Source organism: Botrytis deweyae (assembly GCF_014898535.1).
Source record: "Botrytis deweyae strain B1 chromosome Unknown BDEW_007, whole genome shotgun sequence".
NCBI classification, from domain to species: domain Eukaryota; kingdom Fungi; phylum Ascomycota; class Leotiomycetes; order Helotiales; family Sclerotiniaceae; genus Botrytis; species Botrytis deweyae.
In genome coordinates, this window is record NW_024066214.1 from 354,132 (window position 1) to 376,467 (window position 22,336).

Consider the following 22,336-nt stretch of genomic DNA (forward strand, 5'->3'; position numbering starts at 1 on the left):
ATCCACACATTCGGCAGTTGCGTACTCCCAATATTCCCGCACTTCTATATGTTGAAATGCAATTCTAAATTGTTAGGTCGTCAAAGTACGACCATGAACCCGTTTAATAGTCCCATTAATTGCCCGATCAAATCTCGTAGTCTAGCACGTGCCTCCCATACTAAACACCAAAATGCCAAACGAATCAACCGCCAAATTACGCCCGCTATAGTTTAACAAGAAACACATAGGAAAAAACTAAAATCGAGAGACAAATAACTCGTAAAGCAATGGTACTAGTATGTACGATACCTTGATGATATGAGCCAATTTGTCTCCACTACGTTGAGCGCTCGCCATCCTCGATAGTGTCTACCGGCGGGTCTTGTGTAGTTCGTTAGCTAGAGATCGTAATGAGAGGCTTAGTTCCCAATTACCATAATCAAGAGCACAATACTCCCAATCAACAAAAGAGCAGTTATAATAAGCACAACTCCTCGGTGCACCCAACCAAGCCTTTCATTGCGACATGCCATGCAAATTAATCCACCGGCAGCCAGAGCAAATCCTAACAAGGCACCCGTGAGTGCACCCAAGTCAACTTCCGTCCTTAATTTATGTCGACCTGTTGCAAGAAGAAGTGTGGATGCAGCTTCAGATAGTATTGAAAAGAAAAAGCAAGCAATCATTGTGAATAACAAAGTTTGTTCTTGGAATCGACTCAATCGCTGATCCGCCACGCTGGGAAATGTTGCATAATGAGCAACATATCCATTCGGAAAATCCGCCGAGGAGGCATACGCTTCGTCTTCGACATCGGTTATCGAACCATTGGCTGTTCCGCTTGGACTTTGTTGAAAGTATCCTCTATCTCGATTTCCCAATAGTGGCTCACGTTCCCGATTTTTTGTTGAACCGGGACGTATAAACCAACCCCTAACTTTTCCCATTCCTTGTTTTGTTCGTCGAATCGCACTTGCTACAACTTCTGCGCCAGGGAACGTCATTTCCGCATTAGGATCCGTATATATATAGTATGGCTCGTCCTGATCGACATCACTCCCGTTGTCGTATTCGTTCCAATATGTTTGTCGAGGCGGCGATCGCTGTAGTGTTTGTGATGGGGCACGGCCGAGACTGTCTCTCCTCGAACCCATACTAGGAGTAGACGGCCCGCTCGTCATTGGCGTAGAAGCACGGATAAGCGTGATGAGATCGTTATATTGAGAATGTAAGGAACTGAAATCTTGTCTCGTGAAGCTTTTTGGATTGCCCAATACCTCAACTTCGAATCGTTCCTTGAGTGTTCGAGATCCGGTCCATTTCTAACGACATCAAATAAGTTTTTGCATTATTGAATTCACATGTAATCGACCATACCGTATATTTCTTCAATAACTTGTAGAATGCGACACGCTGGGCTTCAACAAATCGATCCAATTTCGCAAGATCATCCCCGCAACTCTCAATCTGCATGTTATACTTGGAAAACTTGTTCATCCGCTTCCTCGTCATCTGCCCAGTGGAGCTTTCTGCACATCTTGCAAGTAATCGCAGGACAATAGTCGATAGATATTCTGTTGTTCAATTATTAGCATTGACTGGTAACAGTCTCAAATTGACCCTCTACATACGAAGTCTGCGACCAATCTCCTCACTCTTGCTCTTAACAAACAGTTCGACCCGATCGTGTTGGTTTGATAACTCTGTAAAGAATTCATTCTCGAATGCGACCAAAGAAGTATCGACATGACCCGGAATAGTGATCGATTTTCCAGAATCTCTTGTGGTATTGTGCTTTATCGAATTCTTCAATTCATCATAATCAAGGTTGTCTAATCGCAGAGCGAGAAAGCTGTGTGTCAGTACAGATCTGCGGCATGATATTTTCGCTATCACACCAATAAAACGAGAATGTTTCACACTCACATGGCGCCCATTGTGGCACAGAATCCGACTGGAATTGTTGACCGTACTTCATTCCCACTACGTACTCGTCTTGGAAAGCTACTCAAGCAATTGTTTCCCTTTTATAAGGTAATGGGATTCGAGGTGTTTAGGATTCCTTTGTTCCTGACCAACTTTCATGTGCGGGTAATAGCGGTCCTGGTGGAGAAAGTTGGAAATTTAATACGCAATGATATCCGCAATTGCAAAGGAAAGGTACGAAGTACAATTAATGTACAGGAGAGTGGATACGAGGATCCAGACCAAAGCTGTGCAAAATCCGCTTGAAACCTGATGCGTCGGTTATCTTTAGGAAGAAAACCGAAACGAATAAAAAAAAAACGAGAAATGATAAGCTTTATGAGGTTGACAGTGCCAAGGGTCCCGGGGAAAGCTGAATGCAGTAACTGGAGCAAGCAGCGTAGGTCAAGCAAGTCCTGCTTCACAAGATATATATATATATATGGTGTAAGTTGTATGGAAGCAGGCGAGTGAGTGTAAGTTGGAGCTGATAATTCTTTCTTTCAATAACTTTGAGACATTGATCATTTAGAATGAGCTTAAGGTACGGATCAGACGATATCTTCTAGTGATAACTGCCACCAATACGGATAGGGCAGCAACGATAGCAAAGATAGCAGCGATAAACTAGAGTTTGAGGGCAATGGGTGACTTTTATAGTGTGAAATACTGTTAAGACTTTAAGACTGTATGTAGAATACGAATCTTTTATGGAAAATTGTATTTACATAGAATCAAGAATTCGAATTTGTTAAAAATCATCAGCCGGACGTCCGCGGAGTGTTTTCTCCTGCTCAAATGAGTTTCCTCTCTTGTCCTTTCGTTATCCTTTCCTTTCCTTACTTCTCTACAAGAGGGTGGCTCGGTGGATGTCTGATGTCTTCATATCAGCGATAGCATGCATATGCACATGGAAGGTCTACGGACTGTGTACTCTATGTACCCACAGGGTTGGTTTCAATTCTGTTCCTTGATTGGTGCGCAGATATCCAACGAATTAAACTCCAAGATGCAGCTGTGATTATTATCTCCCACTGTACGCCCCCGAGGCCCCGTATCGTTCTACCACCGTACAGCTGCACCGAAAGCAGGGCTCAATGGTATCCAATGCCGTGTTGCTGCTTCCTAGGTAGGTATGAATGGTGGTGATTGAAATGAAAGTCCTACCGAAAAGAAATATTCCTTGCAAGTGAAGAAGAAAAATTTGTTATTTTTATTTTTATTTTTACACAACCTTGTTATCAATGACCAATGAGCTTGTCAAGTTGACAGGAAGTATGTTTTGCGATTGCAATAGTTTGGCCGGTTGGTCTAGATGTTCAGTGGGAAAGTCAATCACGATACTAGAGGTATTTGATACATGAAATGTCAAGATAGACAATTGGTTTTAGATCCTGCACGCCTGCAATAGCGTCGCGATCAATAGTGCACAACGAATATTACCTACCTAATGAGTACGGAGTCGGTATCTATAGATGGATCATCGTTGGATCAATGTTGGATGCGAATGATTGGATACGAGATAAAAGTAACTTTAGTTGGAAAGTTACCGATTATCTCAGAACTCCTAGATCTCAGATCTATCTTACTGCCGTTCGTTCCTCATTATCCGGATACCTAGGAATTCGAACCATCAACTCTTCCCATCTCATCATAGAAACAGATCGTACAAAGTGTTATCAGTAATTGGCTTCCCAATACCACAACAAAATCCAGCCAGCATTGAAACAAGGGAGTATGAATGACATAGATTCGATGTTATTGGTAGACATTCATCCGTATATACTAGGTATGCAATGCATTTGTTTTCAATTTAGCCAGTGGCCCCGAGTCATAAGCGAGCACGCCTTTTAGGAAGTACATATCTGGATTTGATGATATGCTGTTGGCTCATTTTCATTATATTGAAGTGGATTTCTTACAACAGGAAACTTGTGCGAATGCTACATGCCATCTTTAGTACAAGTTCCGCGCTCCCGGTATATCTAGGTGTCTACTCTTTCTAGATTGACCCCCAGGAAGACTCTGGCAATCTCTTCTCGTGTGCTCAATTACGAAATGTCGTCCGACTATCAAGATGCTATTTAACCGGCCAACCCCCTCATTTTCAGCAAATTCGATCGCCCCTCAATATGTTGTGATTTCACCTCGAGTCGTGTGAAACTAGAAAATTAGAATAAGATACCAAAGTGGGTGATAATTGGAGACGGCGACGTGACCTTCCTTTCTTACCCACAGAGGATTCGGCCACCCGTCATAAGAAGAGGAGTGGATATGAAATCACAAAACACATCAAGTCATACGGTTGACAAATTCTCATGAGAAGCAACATCTAGAGGTTGTTCTTGACGCATAGAACCCCCACACCTTTCAAGATTTTGAGATTTTCACATGAAATATATTCTTTTGGTCGACATGCATGTTCAATGTTTGAAGGGCTTCGCCTGGGATCCCGCCGTCAATGTTGTACAATGGGTCCGTCTAGAAGCAGTAATAGTGCACGCGAGTGGGTTTCAACCCCTTCAGCGTCGTGCCATGATATTGCACTAAAATGCTAATTATGTGCTACCTGCTGTCATCAACACAACCGTTGTGTTACGGTCGTACATAGTCAGCCATTTATCGAGATGAACAATATGGATTATCCGATTTCGCATGCAACGTCAGGCACGATAAATCGTGTAACGAAGTGCGGAAGGTGTTAACTAGGAATAATATATGCACGTTATTGTACACTTTCCAGCGGATGGAACTGCAGCAAATGGGCCAGAAATGCAGCAGAAATGGAGCAGAAATGCAAATTATGAAATGATTAACTACCGTCTTCAAGGAAGCTTCTGAGAATGCATTGAGCCTTGTAAATCAACTTTGACATTGGAATATCCACCTCTATTAATCACTTGATCGGAGAGATGTATGGGCGAGAATGATATTTCTGCTTTGGCAACATGAAGCTCAAAAATATGTCGAGGAAGAAGGAAGGTCCCCCGGCCATGTCTAGCAGATGGCAATGAAGTACTGGATGATTAACGAGGTTCACGTGACTGTTATCGGGGTTGTGGAAAATACGCTAGTCTTATCGTTAAAAAAACTTCAAAAATGTCAAACAGTACAGACTGAGGGAGCCAACGATGGAGACAGCAGGCAGTATTACCTCCTCGACGACATCAACTTCCCACACAATGACTGCCTCCCCGCCCAGCAAAGCCTCCGCCGCTAAGCTTAATCAAAACGGCACAAATGGATCAAGCTCAATTGAGGATTTAATAGCTGCGCTTGCCTCGACCAATCGTCATACTTTTATTGCGCCTTCATCGAAAATACTCAATACCAGTTCGGATTTTTCAAAGGAGACATTGGACAGATTGGCAGGGAAAATAGGAGATGAGCAAGCTACAAGATTGAAAGAGCAGAGGAAAAAGAGAAAGAGGGGCGATAGGGATGAAGCTGAAGAAGAAGTGTTGAAGATTAGAAAAATACATACCCAAGGATTTGAGGCTCAGCAAGTTTTCGAACAGGCCAAGAGAGTTGTTGATGCACTGAAAGGAGAGGTGGCAAGAGGTCTCGAAGAGCTCGGAATTGGCGGAGATGAGAGTGAAGAAAGTGAAGACGCTGGAGAGGAGGGGTCCGATATGATGAATTTTGATGAGGATGGATTCGCAATTGGTTCAGATGTCGAAGGCGAGGAAGGCGATGAGGACCACCAAGAAATGGATGAGGAATTTCACACGGACTCGGAGGACGAAAACGACGGCCAAGATGACGGGGAGGCTTTCGAAGGGTTCGGAGAGGAAGATGACGAAGAAGACGAAGAGGAGGATGAGGAGGACGAAGCTGGAGTATTTGTCGAGGATCCAAATAAACTCAACGACGGTTTCTTCTCAATCGACGAATTCAATAAACAAACCGAATTTCTCGAAAGGCAGGATGCCTCAGCAGATCCTTATACTGGAGAAGCAAGTGACGAAGAGGATATTGACTGGGGCACCGATCCAATGTCTATGCCAATCAAATCAGATAAGGGATCCAAACGTGCGAAAGCTATGGATGTTTCGGACGGAGAGGATGACGAAGAAGAGGATGGGCCAACATTTGGCAACATGGATTTGAATGCACCTGAAGGAGATAGTGACGACGACGATGATATGGATTTGGATGAAGCTGCTGATGTAGCCGATGACAACACAAATGACATTCTCTACAAAGATTTCTTCGAACCTCCGCCAAGAAAAATCGGCAAAGGAGAACGACAAGCAAACTACCTTGAAAGACAAGCTAAAAAGGCAGCTAAAAAGGCAGCTAAAAAAGCACCTGAAGAAGATGAAGCTGCTATGGAACGAGCTATGGCTGACGTCCGACGCGATCTATTTGACGACGAAGACGACGCCAATTCGGAAGATGCACTCTCAGATCTCGACCCCGGAGACCCTAAATCCCGTCGTTCAGCCCACGAACGTCGCCAAGCGAAAATCGTCGAAGAAATCCGTCGTCTCGAAGCCGCATCCGTCGCAAAACGTGACTGGACACTAGCAGGAGAAGCAAAGGCTCTCGATCGACCCATGAACTCCCTCTTGGAAGAAGACCTCGATTTCGAACGTACCGGCAAACCCGTACCCGTCATCACAGCCGAAGTGAGCGAAAGCATCGAAGAACTCATCAAGAGACGTATTCTCGCCCAAGAATTCGACGAAGTCATTCGTCGTCGTCCTGATTCGCTAACCCCTGCCAATACCCGCCGCGGCCTCTTCGAACTCGACGATTCGAAAAACCAACAGAGTCTCGCGGAAATCTACGAGGAGGAACATATCAAAAACACAAATCCAGATACTTACGTCAGCGCCACGGATGAAAAACTCCAGGCCCAAGAAAAAGAAGTCGAGAATCTCTGGAAGGATATCTGTGCTAAACTCGACGCTCTCAGTTCCTGGCACTACAAACCCAAACCCGCAGCACCGAGTCTCACCGTCGTGGGCGACGTCGCTACAATCAGTATGGAAGATGCTCAGCCGTCTACAGCTTCTGGTATCGCGGGAGCGGAATCGAGATTGGCGCCTCAGGAGATCTATAAGGCTGGACAGGTGGTCGAGGGCATGAAGAAAGATAATAAAGAAATTACACGAGGTGGCGCACCCGTTGCGCGAGAGGAGATGAGCAGAGAGGAGAAATTGAGGAGGAGGAGGAGGGAGAAGGAGAGGATTAAGAAGATGGGCGAGGGTGAGAAGGTGCTGAGTAAGAAGGCGAAGGAAAAGAAGGATGTGGTGGGTGAGTTGAAGAGGGGTGGTGTCAAGGTTATTGGAAAGAGAGGTGAGATGAGGGATGTAGATGGGAAGAAAATTATGGCAAATGAGGTTGTTACTGGTGGTGGTGGGTTTCAGTTGTAGATTTAAGTTAGTGTGTGTGACACATACAGCAAGTGTGTTGGGGATGTAATATTGATGACTTTATAGTTGAATATCAGACAAATCGCGATTGTCACTAAAAACATAAAACGAACATACTGTATCATAAAAAGTATTGCATGTGTCAGATGTGCAACTGAAATGATTTCGCTTTAAAAAGATATATATAAATCTTGTATATCTACCGCTTCGCCGTTCCATTCCCCAACTTCTCCATCTCTTCCAACTGCTTCCCTTCCAAACCCGCAGGTCTCTCAAGCTCCACATAACCTCCCATCTTCACGTCACCCTGTACTTCTCCCATAACCACATTACTATCTCCAATCACCTCTCCCCCAATATTTCCTTCCCATCCCCTCGCTTCCACACTTAATGGTCTCCACCAAGCCTCTTCCTCCCCCTGTCCACCCCTAGCATGCCACCTCCCGCCACACATTTCCCACAACCTACTCGCCGCTCTCTTGTACGCAAACCTCTCATCCTCTCCTGTGAAACTTTCCGTCCTCGCAAAATCCACTCCTCTCCTCCTCCCAATCTCATTTCCCGCTCCGGGAACTGGTCCGAAATCCGCATCTTCATCGGGGTCATACCCCGTTTTAACACTAGGAGTATCGGTATACGTAGAAACATTTGGTCGGAAGGGAGATGTTTGATCCTGGTAGATTTCAGCGAGGGTTTCGGGGTATACTGCATCTTGAGGATTTTCGGATTCGGATTCGGAATCCGAGGAAGGTGACAGCTTGGTTTCGGGGAAGAATAGAGTATCTGGGCCAGTGGCGGCGCGAATTATGAGTTTACATCGAGCTTCATAGAGAGCGTCGAGGAGGGTGATAAGGCGTCTTGCTTCATTCTTTTGAAGCAGGGTTAAAATTGGCACATCATCGATGATGAATGTGTGGAAAGTGGAGGCCATAGTTATATAGTCTGCGGGACCAAAAGCACCTCCACAGAGAGTGGGAAAGTCCCAGTAGGTTATACCGTTGAGATGACGGGCGACGGAAACTGTGCGTCCGTAAACTAAGAGTGTGGTTGATTGCCATGGAATTGGATCTGGAGAGGACGGGAAAGCTGATTTTACCACTTTCTCCCAGGTATCATCACTATCTGAAGCGAGAAGATACTTTTTGGGAGTATTGGCTTTTAAGATCTTCTCGGTGGTACTGTCATCATCTTTTTCATGAATACTTTGCTCATATCCAAGTCCAAGATTGCCGGGTGAAAGCTTTTCAAGTCCTGTAAACCCTTCTATCATTTCCTCTCTCATTATCTCAGACATCTTCGCTGTTTCATCGTCCACATCCTCGATTTCTCTTCGCCTCCAATCTCTTCCACCCTTTCCCATATCCCAAATTTCACACCTGGCTTTCAGAACTCCAACAAATCCCGAAAACTCATTCCCACTAGAAAACATGTCGAGTTTCTGTGGCTTAGCTAAGCCTAGCCAATTCTTCACGAGTCCTCCCCTACCAGGCACGGCATAATCCATACCACTGGCTTTTTCGAGCTCTTCTGGCATACGATTTGAGGATGCAATGAGTACACCACCTAATTGAAAGAATGGTGTCAAAAGATTGCTCAATATTTTACTCGCAGCTCGGTCTGGTAACTGAAACTCGTCAAGAAAGAGTATAGGTGACTTTTCAATCATATCCTTCGCTAGCCAAAGTAGAGAGTAGTCTTCAGAATCTAAATTTCCATGCTTGGAACGAGACTGTCTCAATTGTTCCAGACGTGAAAAGGTTTCTAGCATGAATGTATTGAAATGCCATCTCCTTTTCTTGTTGTTCGGTAGACTATCGGCTAGCATATCCAATAACATTGACTTTCCAGTCCCAACTTCACCATGAAGTAATATACCCTGGGGAGAATCCAAATTCATTGCTGCTTCATGACTCGTAAGAACTCTGGTCATAGCAAGTGTATCTTGCCGTTCTTTCCTTCTGAAAAGATGGGCAAATAGTGGATTGTTCCTCAAAGGATGACCAGGTACTGCTACCGTCCGACCGTCTTCATTATTTTGACCATCATTGACGGCCTGACTGATTGCTTTGAGTCGAGCTGCATATTCCGATTGAGGTTTATAATCCTTCAACCGCAGATATAGTTTTTGCAAATGTAGAGCTATGCGATGTTGAGCTGGGTCGGGGTCAATTACTTTAGTCGCCAACAGGGCACGATACAATATGAGAGGATTGGTTATGGTTAGCCCTGTGGATTGAGGGAGGTTTGTTGGTGGCATTTGGAACTTTCATGGTCGAGATGAAAGCAAATGGATGGATCTCCATGACAAAATGATGAGGGGTGGAAAATGCAAGCGTCATCGCCGGCATTAAATCGGACGTCACTTTCTTAGCCTTGCCTCTGTGGCTGGAGTGTGGCTTTGTACCTGGACGTGCGCCTCAGCCTTGTAGTCTTGTAACCTTGTAGCCTTGCATACCTACAATTATTATTTTCGCGTCCCTATTGCATGTTTCTGTTGAGATGGATCTTTGGTCAATGGATAGTATATCGTTGAATGAGATCAGATATTTGACGGGGGAGATAGCAGCCTGTCCTTGAGAACTATCTGGCAGTATTGGAAGAGGAAAGCCGAAAGATAGACAGTCATAATTGGATAAGCTCAAGATGCTAATGCCGCACAAAATCAGGTTCTCTGTCTGTGATGTCTGCAGGTGTCTGCAGTGGTTTGCTGACGACGTGCTTTTGTCTCACTGTCACTAGTCCATTGGGAAACAAATATATTTAAAGGCATGCGCATAAATGGTGAAGAATACTGAATTCAATTGACCCAAATGATTGTCGAATATTTATCTATTGAATCTGTTTCTCGTCCAATTCTTTCCAGAAGACATCAGAACACAGCTGGAGCTTCTCACTGCTGCTGGCCTGGCACAAATAGCAAAAAGTTACGCCTGAGCCTTGAGGTGTGGTCAGAGCTCAAGGATTAATAAAACGCGTGCTTCCAAGGTTTCCACCGGTCGCCTTTATTTTCTTTTGGTACCTGTAGCCGTATTCAATTGATTTTTGATTTTGGATCCATCCATATCCATGATTGATTGATTTATTTTATAAGAAGCTTTGAAAACAAAACAAACACTAACGAGCCACGAACAATCCCTTTCCACGAGTTATGCCAACAACATCATCGATCTTTCTTATACTATAACCTCAATCACTTAATTCTCATCAGCATATTCAAGAAATGTTTTCGCCCACAGTCAACGCTGGCGCTCCAGCTCCAGTAAGGAGTAGCAGGAGACGTCCACGCCCTCATTCGAATGAGAATTCAATAGCACAGCCAAAAAGCAAGAGAGTTAGAAGCTCATACGATGATCAGACTTTTGCGCCAAATGGTACACTCGAAATGGAGGAAGCAAAAGTCAACAAAGTAGCTACGTTGACGAGGCGCGAAAGTCCTAAGGAGGTACCAAGTCAAAGACGAGAGATTGTTGTACGAGGAAAGAAGTCGAAAGGAACGGATAGGACTGGGAAAGGAGATGGCAGTGTGGTTCTTGTGAGTTGTTCAATCTCGCATTGTATTGCGACTTTTGGAGACTGTTGACTTATATTTTCGGGCAGACCAAAAATGATACCTATACAGTTAGCAAATTGCCAGCGCTCCCAGATCAAATTCGCGCAGATATCACAGGTAGTTACAACTCTTTCAGCGATCTATAAGTTCATCACTAAATTTATGCTATAGCTCGTCAGCACGGCGCAATACATTCAGATAGCGGTTATGCACTTGCTCTCACCCATTCCCATGCATTCGTCTGGCCCTACGCTATCAACATCCCTTCCCCCGAAACATTTACATTCGCGTTACCTTATAGCCATAAGCATATAACCGACCCTCTTCCTCTTGGTTCGCTAGTCTCGCCCTCTGCGTCATCCTCGGAGCCTGGTCTTGTCGTTGTTATACCTACTGGTAAAATCACATATTGGGAGTCTATTGCAAGCGCCGCTACACTTGATCTTATTAAATTAAAAAGCAATGGAGTCGGATCAACCATACCGGGAATGCTTTCCGGAGAAACCGTTGTGCAACTTTTGAATGCGGAAACAGCCGGATTTGTTCTGGCATTCAGTACTGGGCGATTGGCCTATCTACGAGTCAGGGATGGACATGGAAGACCCGAAGTATCTGTTCAATTCTTGAGAGGATCAAGCGGACCATTGGCAGGAGGTCTTTTTGGTAGTATTAGAAATGTACTTTCTAGTACAGCATGGCGTGGAGACATTGCCGCCGTTCGCGCAGGACCACAGGAGCATGTGGGAGATCGAAATGTGGTTGTCGCAACAGGAAAGGGGAGAATACAACTTTGGAACCTTCAAAGGGATGGGCAGAATGCTCTTCAGGGGGAAGCTGAAGGACGGGAAGCAATTGTTCTGGAAATGAAAAAGGCAGAGCCTATCCTATTCGACCTCTCGATAGAAACCTTCGAAGTTCTCGATTTCACCTTTATGCCACAAACACCAGAGGACCGCGAAAATGAAGGAGATCGCTTAATTTTGTTAACATCCCTCTCCAATCGATACACTAGTCACTACACTCTTGTTGATGTTGTACTTAGGCGGGATCAATTGATTGTAGAAGATGTTCGACTGCTTAAATCTTATACCACACCAGTCAACAAAAATGCGATTTCAAAAGCTCGAATTTATCTACCAAGTCCTGCGCTGGTAGCATATGTTGTCTTTGACCGTGCTGTCGTTGTTGTTTCAAGGGCAAAACAAGTTGAATCGCCCGACTCCCAGCTTCGCTCTGAAAATCACACACTTTCGCCATCGTTCGAAGATGTGGTAGATTTCAGGGAGGACACCAATGTTGAGATTGTCGGATCCGGCATGGAAGAACCCCAAAATACTCCACATGGAATTGAGGAAGCAAAATCGTTCAAATACAAAGCAAAGCACCCAGCTGCTGTTCTTCTCGTTCGTGGTGGGGGTGTGATTCGTGTGGCAGCTACCGACGTTGATAAACTCGCATCCAACAAAGGACAGCAAGTCACTGCAAAAAGCAAGCTGGAACAAGCAGTGTTTTTTGGTACAATGGCACAAAATCCTTTAAGCTTCGCAGGAAGATCAGAATTTCAGTTCCCTCCGGAAGAAGTTGGAGCTGCAGCTCTGGAATTGAGTTTAGAGATCGTGGCATCTAGGACTCCTTTTATTCCTTCGGTGTCTGCGTCGCTCGAGCAACATCTTAAGAGACGAGCAACAGCGCTCCATGATCTTGCTAAGCATCTCAAATCTACTGGCGTAGAAATTGATAGGCTCACACGATGGAAGCTACTTTGGGATGCAGAGAGAATGTCGGCGGCAACAATTATCTGGCAGCGGTATGACGCTCTTGTTCGAGAATTGCCAGACGACCAAAAGCGTGGGCTTCTCGCCGATCTCGTAGATCACATTCATGAAAATCTCAAGACTGAGCCTGTTGCTGAAAGAGGCGAAGTCGATCGCGTTCGACATTTCTTTATTCATGATGTTTTTAGATTGGAATTGGCGGTACCATGGGCATTTCAAATGCTCAAGTACGCCTGGACGAATGGCCAAGCTCCTGCTTCAGTGATGGAGACGCTCAGCCAATCCAATGATGTAATGATTAGCGCATTGGAGGCTGCGTTTGACTTTCGAATGAATAATTTGAGGCTGTATGGATTACAATCGGAAACAATTTCACATGGGGTATTAGAAGAAGGCTACGAGGGACTTCCGGAGTTTTGGACCTCGACTTTTTACATTGCAGAAAATATTCGAAAGCAAACAGACCTTGTCTCTACGCTATTTGGAGATTTCTGGAATAAACCGGTCGCAGAGGACAGCCCCGATCCTGCAACCCTCGAGAAAATTCGACTAGAGCATCCTAATCTTATCGACGTTGCCATCCGATCCAATTTGGAGAGGATACGTTGGGTATCGGCTCAAGACTCACCACAACTTCAAATGCAGGCAGAAGGACTCCAAACACTACAGTTCGATGCACAAGATAAACAGTTACAGCGCCTTGCAGATACCTTCAGTCTCCCCGATGAAGCAATGAACTTGGCGGAAAAATACGAAATTCTACAAACCTTGGCAACTGTGCTGATGTATGAGGTCGGCATTTGTGCCGATAGGCTTCGTATTCCGGGCATTGAAGAAGAAGACTATGAAAATCTCAAAAAGCGAGAGCAAGACCTCCGTGATCGGATGGACAAGTCTTTTGCAAACTTCGGTGCGAGTTGGGCTGCCGCTCTATATGAATATTACATTGGCACGGGAGAAATACAACAGATGCTCAATGATTATCAAAATCAGCGAGCATTCCTCACTGCTTTTCTACGCGATAAACCAGAGTATGCTAAGATCGGTTGGATTCATGAGATCACTCGAGAGAGGGATTATGATGAGGCCGCGAGAATGCTTCTTGAACTTGGATTAGATCGAGAGCGTGATGTCTGGAGCAAAAAGGTCGAACTTAGTATCGGCAAGCTTTCACGCATGGCAGGTCGCAATTATAGTCAGGCCAACGGAATCCTAATTCCTGACGGAGGTGAATCGGAACTTGTCAGAGCAAATCAAGAGCTTGGATTGCTCAAGATTCAAGATCTGATTTACAAGTATATATACCCCACCATCAGCACAGCCATTGATGATAACGCGGAAGTCCAACTTGCTTTAGAAACTCATGGCAACAAGAGTCTGAAACAACAATTTTCTTTTATGAACCTTCTTGAAAGTAGCATCACTCTTCTGGTCAAGCATGAAACAATGGATGCATTCTGTTTGGTTGATTTACTTACCCTCATGGGTGATAATTTCAGAGCCATGGAACAAGATGACTTCAACATGAGTAGATTTTATTGGGCACTTGAAGCTATCCGTTTAGGTGTCACAAACAAGGAAGAGAAGTTGCTTATGCAGCGTGTTATTTGGAGACGATGTCTCTTAAGAGATGACTGGGCTGCGATGAATAATACAGAGGCTAAAGACGATCAATTTGTAGAAGATCAGTTAAAGACAACAGCTTTGTATTGGACACTCAAAGCCTGCTTCAAGAATCGTAAGTACCATCATTTGATATCACATTGAATTACAGACTAATGATATTTTCAATAGGTATCTTCGAAAAGGATCTCACTATCAGGTCATTGACTCCTGAAGAAGTCCTTGGTGCATGCACAGAAGAGCTAGAGCAACGCTGGTCTCGAATTGACGCCAGTATGCGCGAACGCATGATGCAAGACTATCAAATTGAAGACGATGTATTAACACAATATATCGACACGGCTAGAATAGACAAGTGGCATCAACAAGCAGTAGAACTTGCCAAACAGGATTTTAGAGACGAAGTTGGAGCGGAAACGTCAGCTGGATCAGTCATGGATAGAGAGGCGGCTAGGACTCTAGAAGAATTGGAGAGAAGTATAGCAGATAATGAAAAGGGGAAGGCAGAAGGAATGCTCTTGTCGAAACCAAGACATAGGGCGAAGATAGGATATGATGGAAGAGGGAGTGCGAGTGGGAGTCGGAGTGGAAGTGGAAGTGGACGACCGGGAAGCTTTAGAAGCTCACTTAAGTTGTATTGAGGATATTGAGGAATAGAGGAGAAATGGGTGAATGATATGTTGGCGTTATTTTTGTAAGATTCCATTGACAAAGATGATGAAGACATTTATTTTATTAGGGTAGTGCAGTAGGGTTGATTTAGCACTGGTTTTTTCTTTTCACTTGTGCGAAGTGGATTGATTGATTGATTGATTGATTGTGTGGAGTTTTATGGATGGGGAGGGATGGGGAGTGGAGGGAGAGGGAGAGGGAGAGGGAGGGGGTTTAATTCTTTTTGGGCAAAATTTAAAGTAAAAATTGTATGGATGAAGAATTGGATGGTTGGATGAATGGATCGATAGATCGACGAAATGAATGGATAGCTTGATCTAACTACCTACCTACCTGACTTCGATAATAAAGTGATGCTCTAATCGTTTGATCGATTGGAAGAATTGGAATGGGAATTGGAAATGAGTTGGATTTGTATTTTATATCGTATTATCGTATAGATGGAATGGAATAGATGGAGTATGTATGGAGCATGTATCGTATCGTATCGTATCGTATCTTGGATACGGAGAGAAGTATCTATATTTGTATGTAGGTATATATGTATGACGCTCCGGGATCATTAATCAATCATTAATCAATCAAGCTATGATATTGGGAATTGTATTTTAAAGTGTATATTCTGTTTGTAGTTATGAGGTTTGTATGGAAAATGGATGGATGGATGGAGAGATGGATGGATGGATAGATAGATAGATGGCTTGAGGATATATTATAAATCGTAAAGATTTGAATAAGTAGATAGATAGATGGATGGATGAATAAAGAAATGAATAAATAAAAAGATAAATAAATAAATAGATGGAAAGATAAATGAATGAATGAATGGAGAGATAAAGAGATAGATGGATATATTATGAATTGTGAAGATTTGAATGAGTGGATGGAGAGATAGATGTTATTCTGCCTAGGTAGGCTCGTAGGTATCCAAACTCCCCAAAGTAATCCCGGAGTCTGGCCTGGCTAGCGAAGGCGGTGTAATGTAACTTATTCCATATGATAAGGTTAAGGATGTAGTATACCTTCGTAGCTGGAGGGGGGTTTCTTTCCAGGGGGGACTTTGAAGGTGGAAAATTGAGAGGGGAATTGAATTGGGTGGAGGGTAGAGGGTGGTGGAGGGTGGTGGACTTGGTTGACTTGGGAGATTTGGGAGATTTGGGAGATTTGGGAGATTTGGGAGATTTGGGAGATTTGGAAGATTTGGGAGATTTGGGAGATTTGGAAGATTTGGGAGACTAATGAGATGGGGGGTAGTTGGTGTGGAAACGAAAGGAAAGGAGATTGGGGAGAGGGATGGGAAATGGAATGGGATGGGATGGGATGGTATAAGGGGAGGGGAAAGGGGAGAATAGATTTGAATGGATTTTGGGGAGGGGATTTGGGGGAGGGGATTTGAGGGAGTAATGTAGATGTAGATGTAGAGTAGAGTAGCTGTACGATGTAGATGTAGCAGTATATTGTAGATGTAGCTGTAGATGTAGATGTAGATGTAGATGTAGATGTAGATATATATGATATAGATGTAGATATAGATATAGAGTAGATGTAGATGTATGTAGATGTAGATGTATTAGATATAGATATAGATATAGATATAGTATAGATATAGATATAGATATAGATTAAATATAGATATAGATGAAGAGTAGATGATGAGTAATAAGTAATAAATTATAGATTAGAGAATTTTTGATATTTGTATATACCTATCTACTTTGTATATACTTTGTGTATATCTATATGTATGTGTATATATGAATTGGGTTTGTGTATGAGAAAGTTGGGGAATGCGGGATGGGGATTGAGGGGGAGGAGGGGGAGGGTTGTTGGAGATGGGGAGGAGTGGGAGGAGTGTGAGGGAATGGGAGAGATGGGAGAAATGGGAGATATCGAACATAAATACCAGAGATAGATATGTAGAAAGCTATGGAGAGTTATGTAAATTGTAGATGAGATGAGAAGGGATGAATAGGATAGGATGGTATAAAATGAAGTATGAGGTAGACTTACTCACTCACTCACTCACTCACTCACTCTAGCTTCTACATACTATGATATAATATAATTAATTTCTATTTCTACAAATATCTACGATATCTATCTATCTACAATATCTACTTACCTATTATTAGTATTTATTTACAGAGCAGAGGACGGGGCTAGTTACTAGTTATGTACGTAGGGACTTTGTTGGTAGGTACCTAGGTACTTAGCTTAGTATCTAGTATGGAATATCGTACTAGGTAGATACCTAGGTAGATAGATCTATGGTCTAATATCTAATAATACTCGTAAAAAGGTACCGGTATCCGGCTTGGGAGGGAGGTGGTGGGATTCCACCAATGAATGGAGAGGGAGAGAGAGGAAGAGAGAGAGGGTTGTGAGGGATGGGGGTATGAATGGATAGGATGGATAGGATAGAGTGATTTGAATGATGAATTCTTTACCTACCTAACTTGAGGGTTTTATGATGTCGAATTGAGTGAGTGAGTAAGGAGGAGGTATTGAAGAGATATTTACTACGATATATCTATCTACATATACCTATCTAGATACCTATAATTATAGAATTTCGATATTATATCATATATCGAATCTAAATAATGAGCAAAAATGGAGAAAATAACAGTAATAATAACAATAACAATAACTCGAGAGTATTTAATATTTCCCTCTCTTCTCTTCTCTTCTCTCTTCTGCTTTGACTCTTTTCTCACCTACTCTACTAGGTACCTAGTAGGTACTTATTATTCATCACTCACTCACTCAATCAATCTTATCTTAGTCTCCCGAAAAGAAGAAAAGAAAAGAAAAGAAAAGAGAAGAGAAGAAAAAATATGCCCCTTTTGACATGAGTCAAAGAATGAGAAGAGATCCGATGTGGAGACTAGGTAGGTGGTTGGTAGGTAGGTGGTTATGAATGAGATGTGCAATGAAAAGAGTTGGATTGGATGGATGGATATATATGTATATGTATATAGGTACTAGATAGATATGTACAAACATAAATACATTGCATACCTATCATCAGATCATTCGAGGCTATCTATGTATATTGTACAAAGTAGGATGGATGTATCATACACCGTATATATATGCAGCCTTGTTATACTTGATATAAATATACCTACCTACCTAGTAGATACCTAGGTACCGACCTATCGACACACCTACCGATATAACTTTGCCCCTTTTTATGGTTTGGAGATGGGTTGGCCGGTTGGTCGGTTGGTCGGTTGGTCGTGTAGGCTTGATAAGGTTGTGTACTCCGTATATAGGTACCTGGCGGACGGATGACCTTGACCTCTTGACCTTGTGATTTTGGATCTCTTGACCTGCATGCATACATGCAAGCTACAGAACAAGCTGCAGTGATGTTTTTTTTATTTAACCGTATGCTTTCGCATTATGTGGGAGATGTATTTTTAATGTTTGATGAGCGAGGTCTGATAATATTTTATTTGTTGGTTAGGTATTATGAGATGATTGATACCTACTGAATATATATAGGTATGTATATATATATATATGTATATGTATATACTCGGAGTGAGTGTATGATTCTTTTAGCAGCAAGCTTTAATGCGAGAGTTTGGACTTACTTTTGTGCTTTGAATCTTTGAATCTTTGAATACCTAGGTAGGTACCTGTGGATGGGATGGAGTGTAGGGGGACGTGCGGATGGAAGTATAATTAAGGATAAAAGATGTATCGTATCTAGTGGGTATGTGCTTGAGTACTGACTGTATTGTATTGATTGTATTGATTGTATTGTATGTATGTATGTATGTATGTATTAGGAGAAGAATTTGATGGTGAGATCTTTCCTATATGTATCTTGTATGTATGATGAAGGAGAAGCTTTGAGCATGGGCTTGTAGGTGTAAGGAAGTAAAAGTAAGGAAAGCTAGAATGTACCCAAAATACATTCCGTATCATGGTGACTAGGGAGGTATATGTTTATGTAGGTATGATATAAGGTATAAGGAGTATCTCGATCATTCATTCATTCATTCATTCATTCCTTTCTTTGATTGGAAATGAAACCCGGTCGGTTACTTTTGAATGGATGGATGGATGAATGTTATGATGACGGGTTTATTTTGGAATGAGATTATACTCTATTTTGTGGGAAATGATAAAGGTTTCCTTTGCGTGAATCTAGGTATTGAATTGTCTGTTCGTTTGGTGTAGGGTTTGTATGGTTGATGGTGTGGTGTGGTTGGATCTCATTTTGTTCATTTTGTTCATTTCGTTCATATTGTTATTACATTCGGAGGTGAGCGTTGAATAGGGATACTGTACTAGGTAGTTATTAGTAGTTATGATATAGCTAGGTAGGTATAAGGTGTACTGGGCTGGGCCGATGGACTGGTATGGGTAGATGGAAAGGTACGAAGTATATCTGCTTTTTATTAATTAATTGTTACTTGGGAGACTTCATATTCATAAGCCTCCTATCTATCGCTACGTGCGTATCTTCAGATCCAATTCATCAGTTGTACGGATACCTATCCTATTCTATCCTATATCTCTTCGATTGTGTAAAGTATCTAATTACTACCTAGATACCTAGTTTCCCTTCTCCTTCCTTACCTTTTTCTACCTGCCCTTCCGTTCCCTCAGTCAACTCTACCTTTCCTTATCTCTAGTCTCTTTTTACATTACATTTACATTATACGTCTATGTATAAATCGTCCATCTATTTACATGAAATCTACATTATACCTCTACATTATACATCTACACCTACATCTCCATCTACCTACATTATCTACATGGTAAGATTACATCTACATCTCCATCACCAAATCAAAATCAATGGAATAGATCAAAATCCTACATCGACGACTACATCGACAACTACATCTTATTATTCATGTGAGTACCAACCTGTGCATTCAAATCATTAATTATACACTTCCCTCTCTCTTATCCTTCATCCTCCTCCTCCCCCCCCCAATTCTGTCCCTAAACTCCCTTCAGCCTAAGCCCCAAACTTTACCAACAACTTTTTGCAGTGAATCCACCCCATCATCCAACCCCCATCCACTCAATTCCCCATCCATTCATCCATCCATCCACCGCCTTCGCCGCCTGCGACCAAAAACCCAAACCCCAAAACCTTACTACTCACCCATTCACTTAACCACTCACCACTCACACCCGACTCACCACTCACCTCTCACCTCTCTCACCTCTCACATCCCAAACCCCTTCTTTCCTAATCTCATCCATTCACAATCCCTCCCAACCCAAACCAAACCCATCCTAAAAAATAATCACACACAAAAAAAAGAGAAATTATCATCTTTGGGGACAATATCTTTGGGGATTGCATTGAATGTCCCCTTTTGTGGCAGTAACAAAAAATTACTCTTCTTCAACTGGGCTAATACGATAAATCCATCCGCCTACAGTCATCGCGTTCATTTCCCACCCTTCCCCCCAAAAAAGCATCGCTCTCTCTCTCTCTCTCTCCCGACCTTAATTTGTTGATCTTCAATCCTACTTCCTGGTAAAAAGGCAACAATTCATTTAGCCTATCAATTTTACTTTGACTTTCAATTCCGATCATCGAATTCCAACGGCCTATTTCTACATCCTTCAACTTCTTGAGCTCAATCGAGAGCTCCTAATACAATTACGATGGCTTCATCATCGTCTAATGTCGTCGGCGTGCATTATCGCGTAGGGAAGAAAATCGGAGAGGGCTCTTTCGGTGTCATCTTTGAGGGAACAAATTTACTCAATAATCAACAAGTGGCTATCAAATTCGTACGTTCTTCCTCATCGTCGTCGCCATCAATTTCATCCTTTCATCTGCGAAGATGCAATGATCGACATAAAAGGGGGAATGGTGCTTCAAATGGGGTTTGTTTACTGACAATGTTATCATGAATAGGAGCCTCGAAAGAGTGACGCTCCACAATTGCGAGATGAGTATCGAACTTATAAGATTCTTGTTGGCTGCCGTGAGTACATCAATCACGATATTCTCGAGGTCGAGATACTAATTCAATGTAGCTGGTATTCCTAATGTTTATTACTTTGGTCAAGAAGGCCTTCACAACATCCTTGTCATCGATCTCCTTGGTCCATCGTTGGAGGATTTATTCGATCACTGCAATAGAAGATTCTCAACCAAGACGGTGGTTATGGTAGCAAAGCAAATGGTTCGTCTCCTTCTTCCATACTGCAAAAGGCTGAGTAACTTCGCATGTACTAATTCCAAAATTAGCTTTCAAGGGTACAAACAATTCACGAGAAGAACTTGATCTATCGAGACATCAAACCCGACAACTTCTTAATTGGCCGACCGAATACGAAAGCCGCAAATGTGATCCACGTTGTCGACTTTGGAATGGCCAAACAATACCGGGATCCCAAGACCAAGCAACACATTCCTTACCGCGAGCGAAAGTCATTGTCGGGTACTGCAAGATATATGAGTATCAACACACATCTGGGAAGGGAACAATCAAGACGAGACGATCTAGAAGCTTTGGGTCATGTTTTCATGTATTTCTTACGAGGTGGTTTACCATGGCAAGGATTGAAGGCTGCTACCAACAAGCAAAAGTACGAGAAGATTGGTGAGAAGAAGCAAACGACCGCGATCAAGGATCTTTGTGATGGTTTCCCCGAGGAGTTCAACCAATACTTGAGCTATGTGAGGAACTTGGGTTTCGAGGATACACCAGATTACGATTACCTGCGGGATCTCTTCACTCAGGCTTTGAAGAACAGTGGTGAAGTTGAAGATGGAGAGTATGATTGGATGAAGTTGAACAATGGCAAGGGATGGGAAGCTATGAAGCAACATCCATCTCAACACATGCTACACCAACCAAATGCTGTCCCAGGGGCCTCGCAAAGAGAACTACATGGAACAACTCGAGGGGGGAACACAACACCAGGTCACCTCACTGCCGCCCGTTTAAACGCCGCACAACCCCCGCCACCATCTCCGATAAAACCGGGGATGGGCAAGTCTCGCGACCGGCAAAACGCCCCAGGTGCGTTAGCCCCGAAACGCAACAGCGGAGTGGCGGGGGGCCTTCAGGATGCATCTACACCAGCAGGCTCAACTCAAGCCCAATTCCAGAACAGCTCAAACAATTTACCTCAAAGGATGAGCACGGCCCAACAATCACCACTGAACACCAACGGGAGAGGACCATCAGAACAGCCACAACCAACGGCAATGCAAAAGATCATGAAAGCTCTGTGCTGCGGTTAGTATGCGTCTGTATTTTCTCTGCAACATCAACCATTCTAACATGTGACTAGGTTGAGCACTTGTCCATAATTCATTTTTCATTTCAAAGAACTTTTTACGCCTCGACTCTTTCACTTTCCATGCCGTCTTCATATTGAATGTCGGT

General features: G+C 43.0%; 5 protein-coding genes across 5 annotated transcripts; 3 read left to right on the forward strand and 2 right to left on the reverse strand.

The window, feature by feature from the left end:
* Positions 1-351: 351 nt before the first annotated feature.
* On the reverse strand, positions 352-1,960 carry EAE98_003814 (uncharacterized protein; the record flags this gene model as incomplete). Its single annotated transcript, XM_038951434.1, has 5 exons — positions 352-363; positions 417-1,304; positions 1,360-1,556; positions 1,614-1,814; positions 1,909-1,960. 5 exons carry the CDS (start codon positions 1,958-1,960, stop codon positions 352-354), a joined length of 1,350 nt encoding a protein of 449 aa, XP_038811907.1.
* A 3,118-nt stretch (positions 1,961-5,078) lies between these two features.
* Positions 5,079-7,328, forward strand: EAE98_003815 (uncharacterized protein; the record flags this gene model as incomplete). The annotated part of the gene is made up of 1 exon (XM_038951435.1): positions 5,079-7,328. The coding sequence occupies one exon, from the start codon at positions 5,079-5,081 to the stop codon at positions 7,326-7,328; it is 2,250 nt and encodes a 749-aa protein (XP_038811908.1).
* Positions 7,329-7,527: 199 nt separating this feature from the next.
* Positions 7,528-9,585, reverse strand: EAE98_003816 (uncharacterized protein; the record flags this gene model as incomplete). Its single annotated transcript, XM_038951436.1, has 1 exon — positions 7,528-9,585. One exon carries the CDS (start codon positions 9,583-9,585, stop codon positions 7,528-7,530), a length of 2,058 nt encoding a protein of 685 aa, XP_038811909.1.
* A 963-nt stretch (positions 9,586-10,548) lies between these two features.
* EAE98_003817 (uncharacterized protein) lies at positions 10,549-14,917 on the forward strand (the record flags this gene model as incomplete). The annotated part of the gene is made up of 4 exons (XM_038951437.1): positions 10,549-10,860; positions 10,926-10,995; positions 11,050-14,391; positions 14,448-14,917. 4 exons carry the CDS (start codon positions 10,549-10,551, stop codon positions 14,915-14,917), a joined length of 4,194 nt encoding a protein of 1,397 aa, XP_038811910.1.
* Positions 14,918-20,597: 5,680 nt separating this feature from the next.
* EAE98_003818 (uncharacterized protein) lies at positions 20,598-22,246 on the forward strand (the record flags this gene model as incomplete). The annotated part of the gene is made up of 5 exons (XM_038951438.1): positions 20,598-20,726; positions 20,854-20,923; positions 20,976-21,124; positions 21,190-22,186; positions 22,242-22,246. The coding sequence occupies 5 exons, from the start codon at positions 20,598-20,600 to the stop codon at positions 22,244-22,246; spliced, it is 1,350 nt and encodes a 449-aa protein (XP_038811911.1).
* Positions 22,247-22,336: the final 90 nt, after the last annotated feature.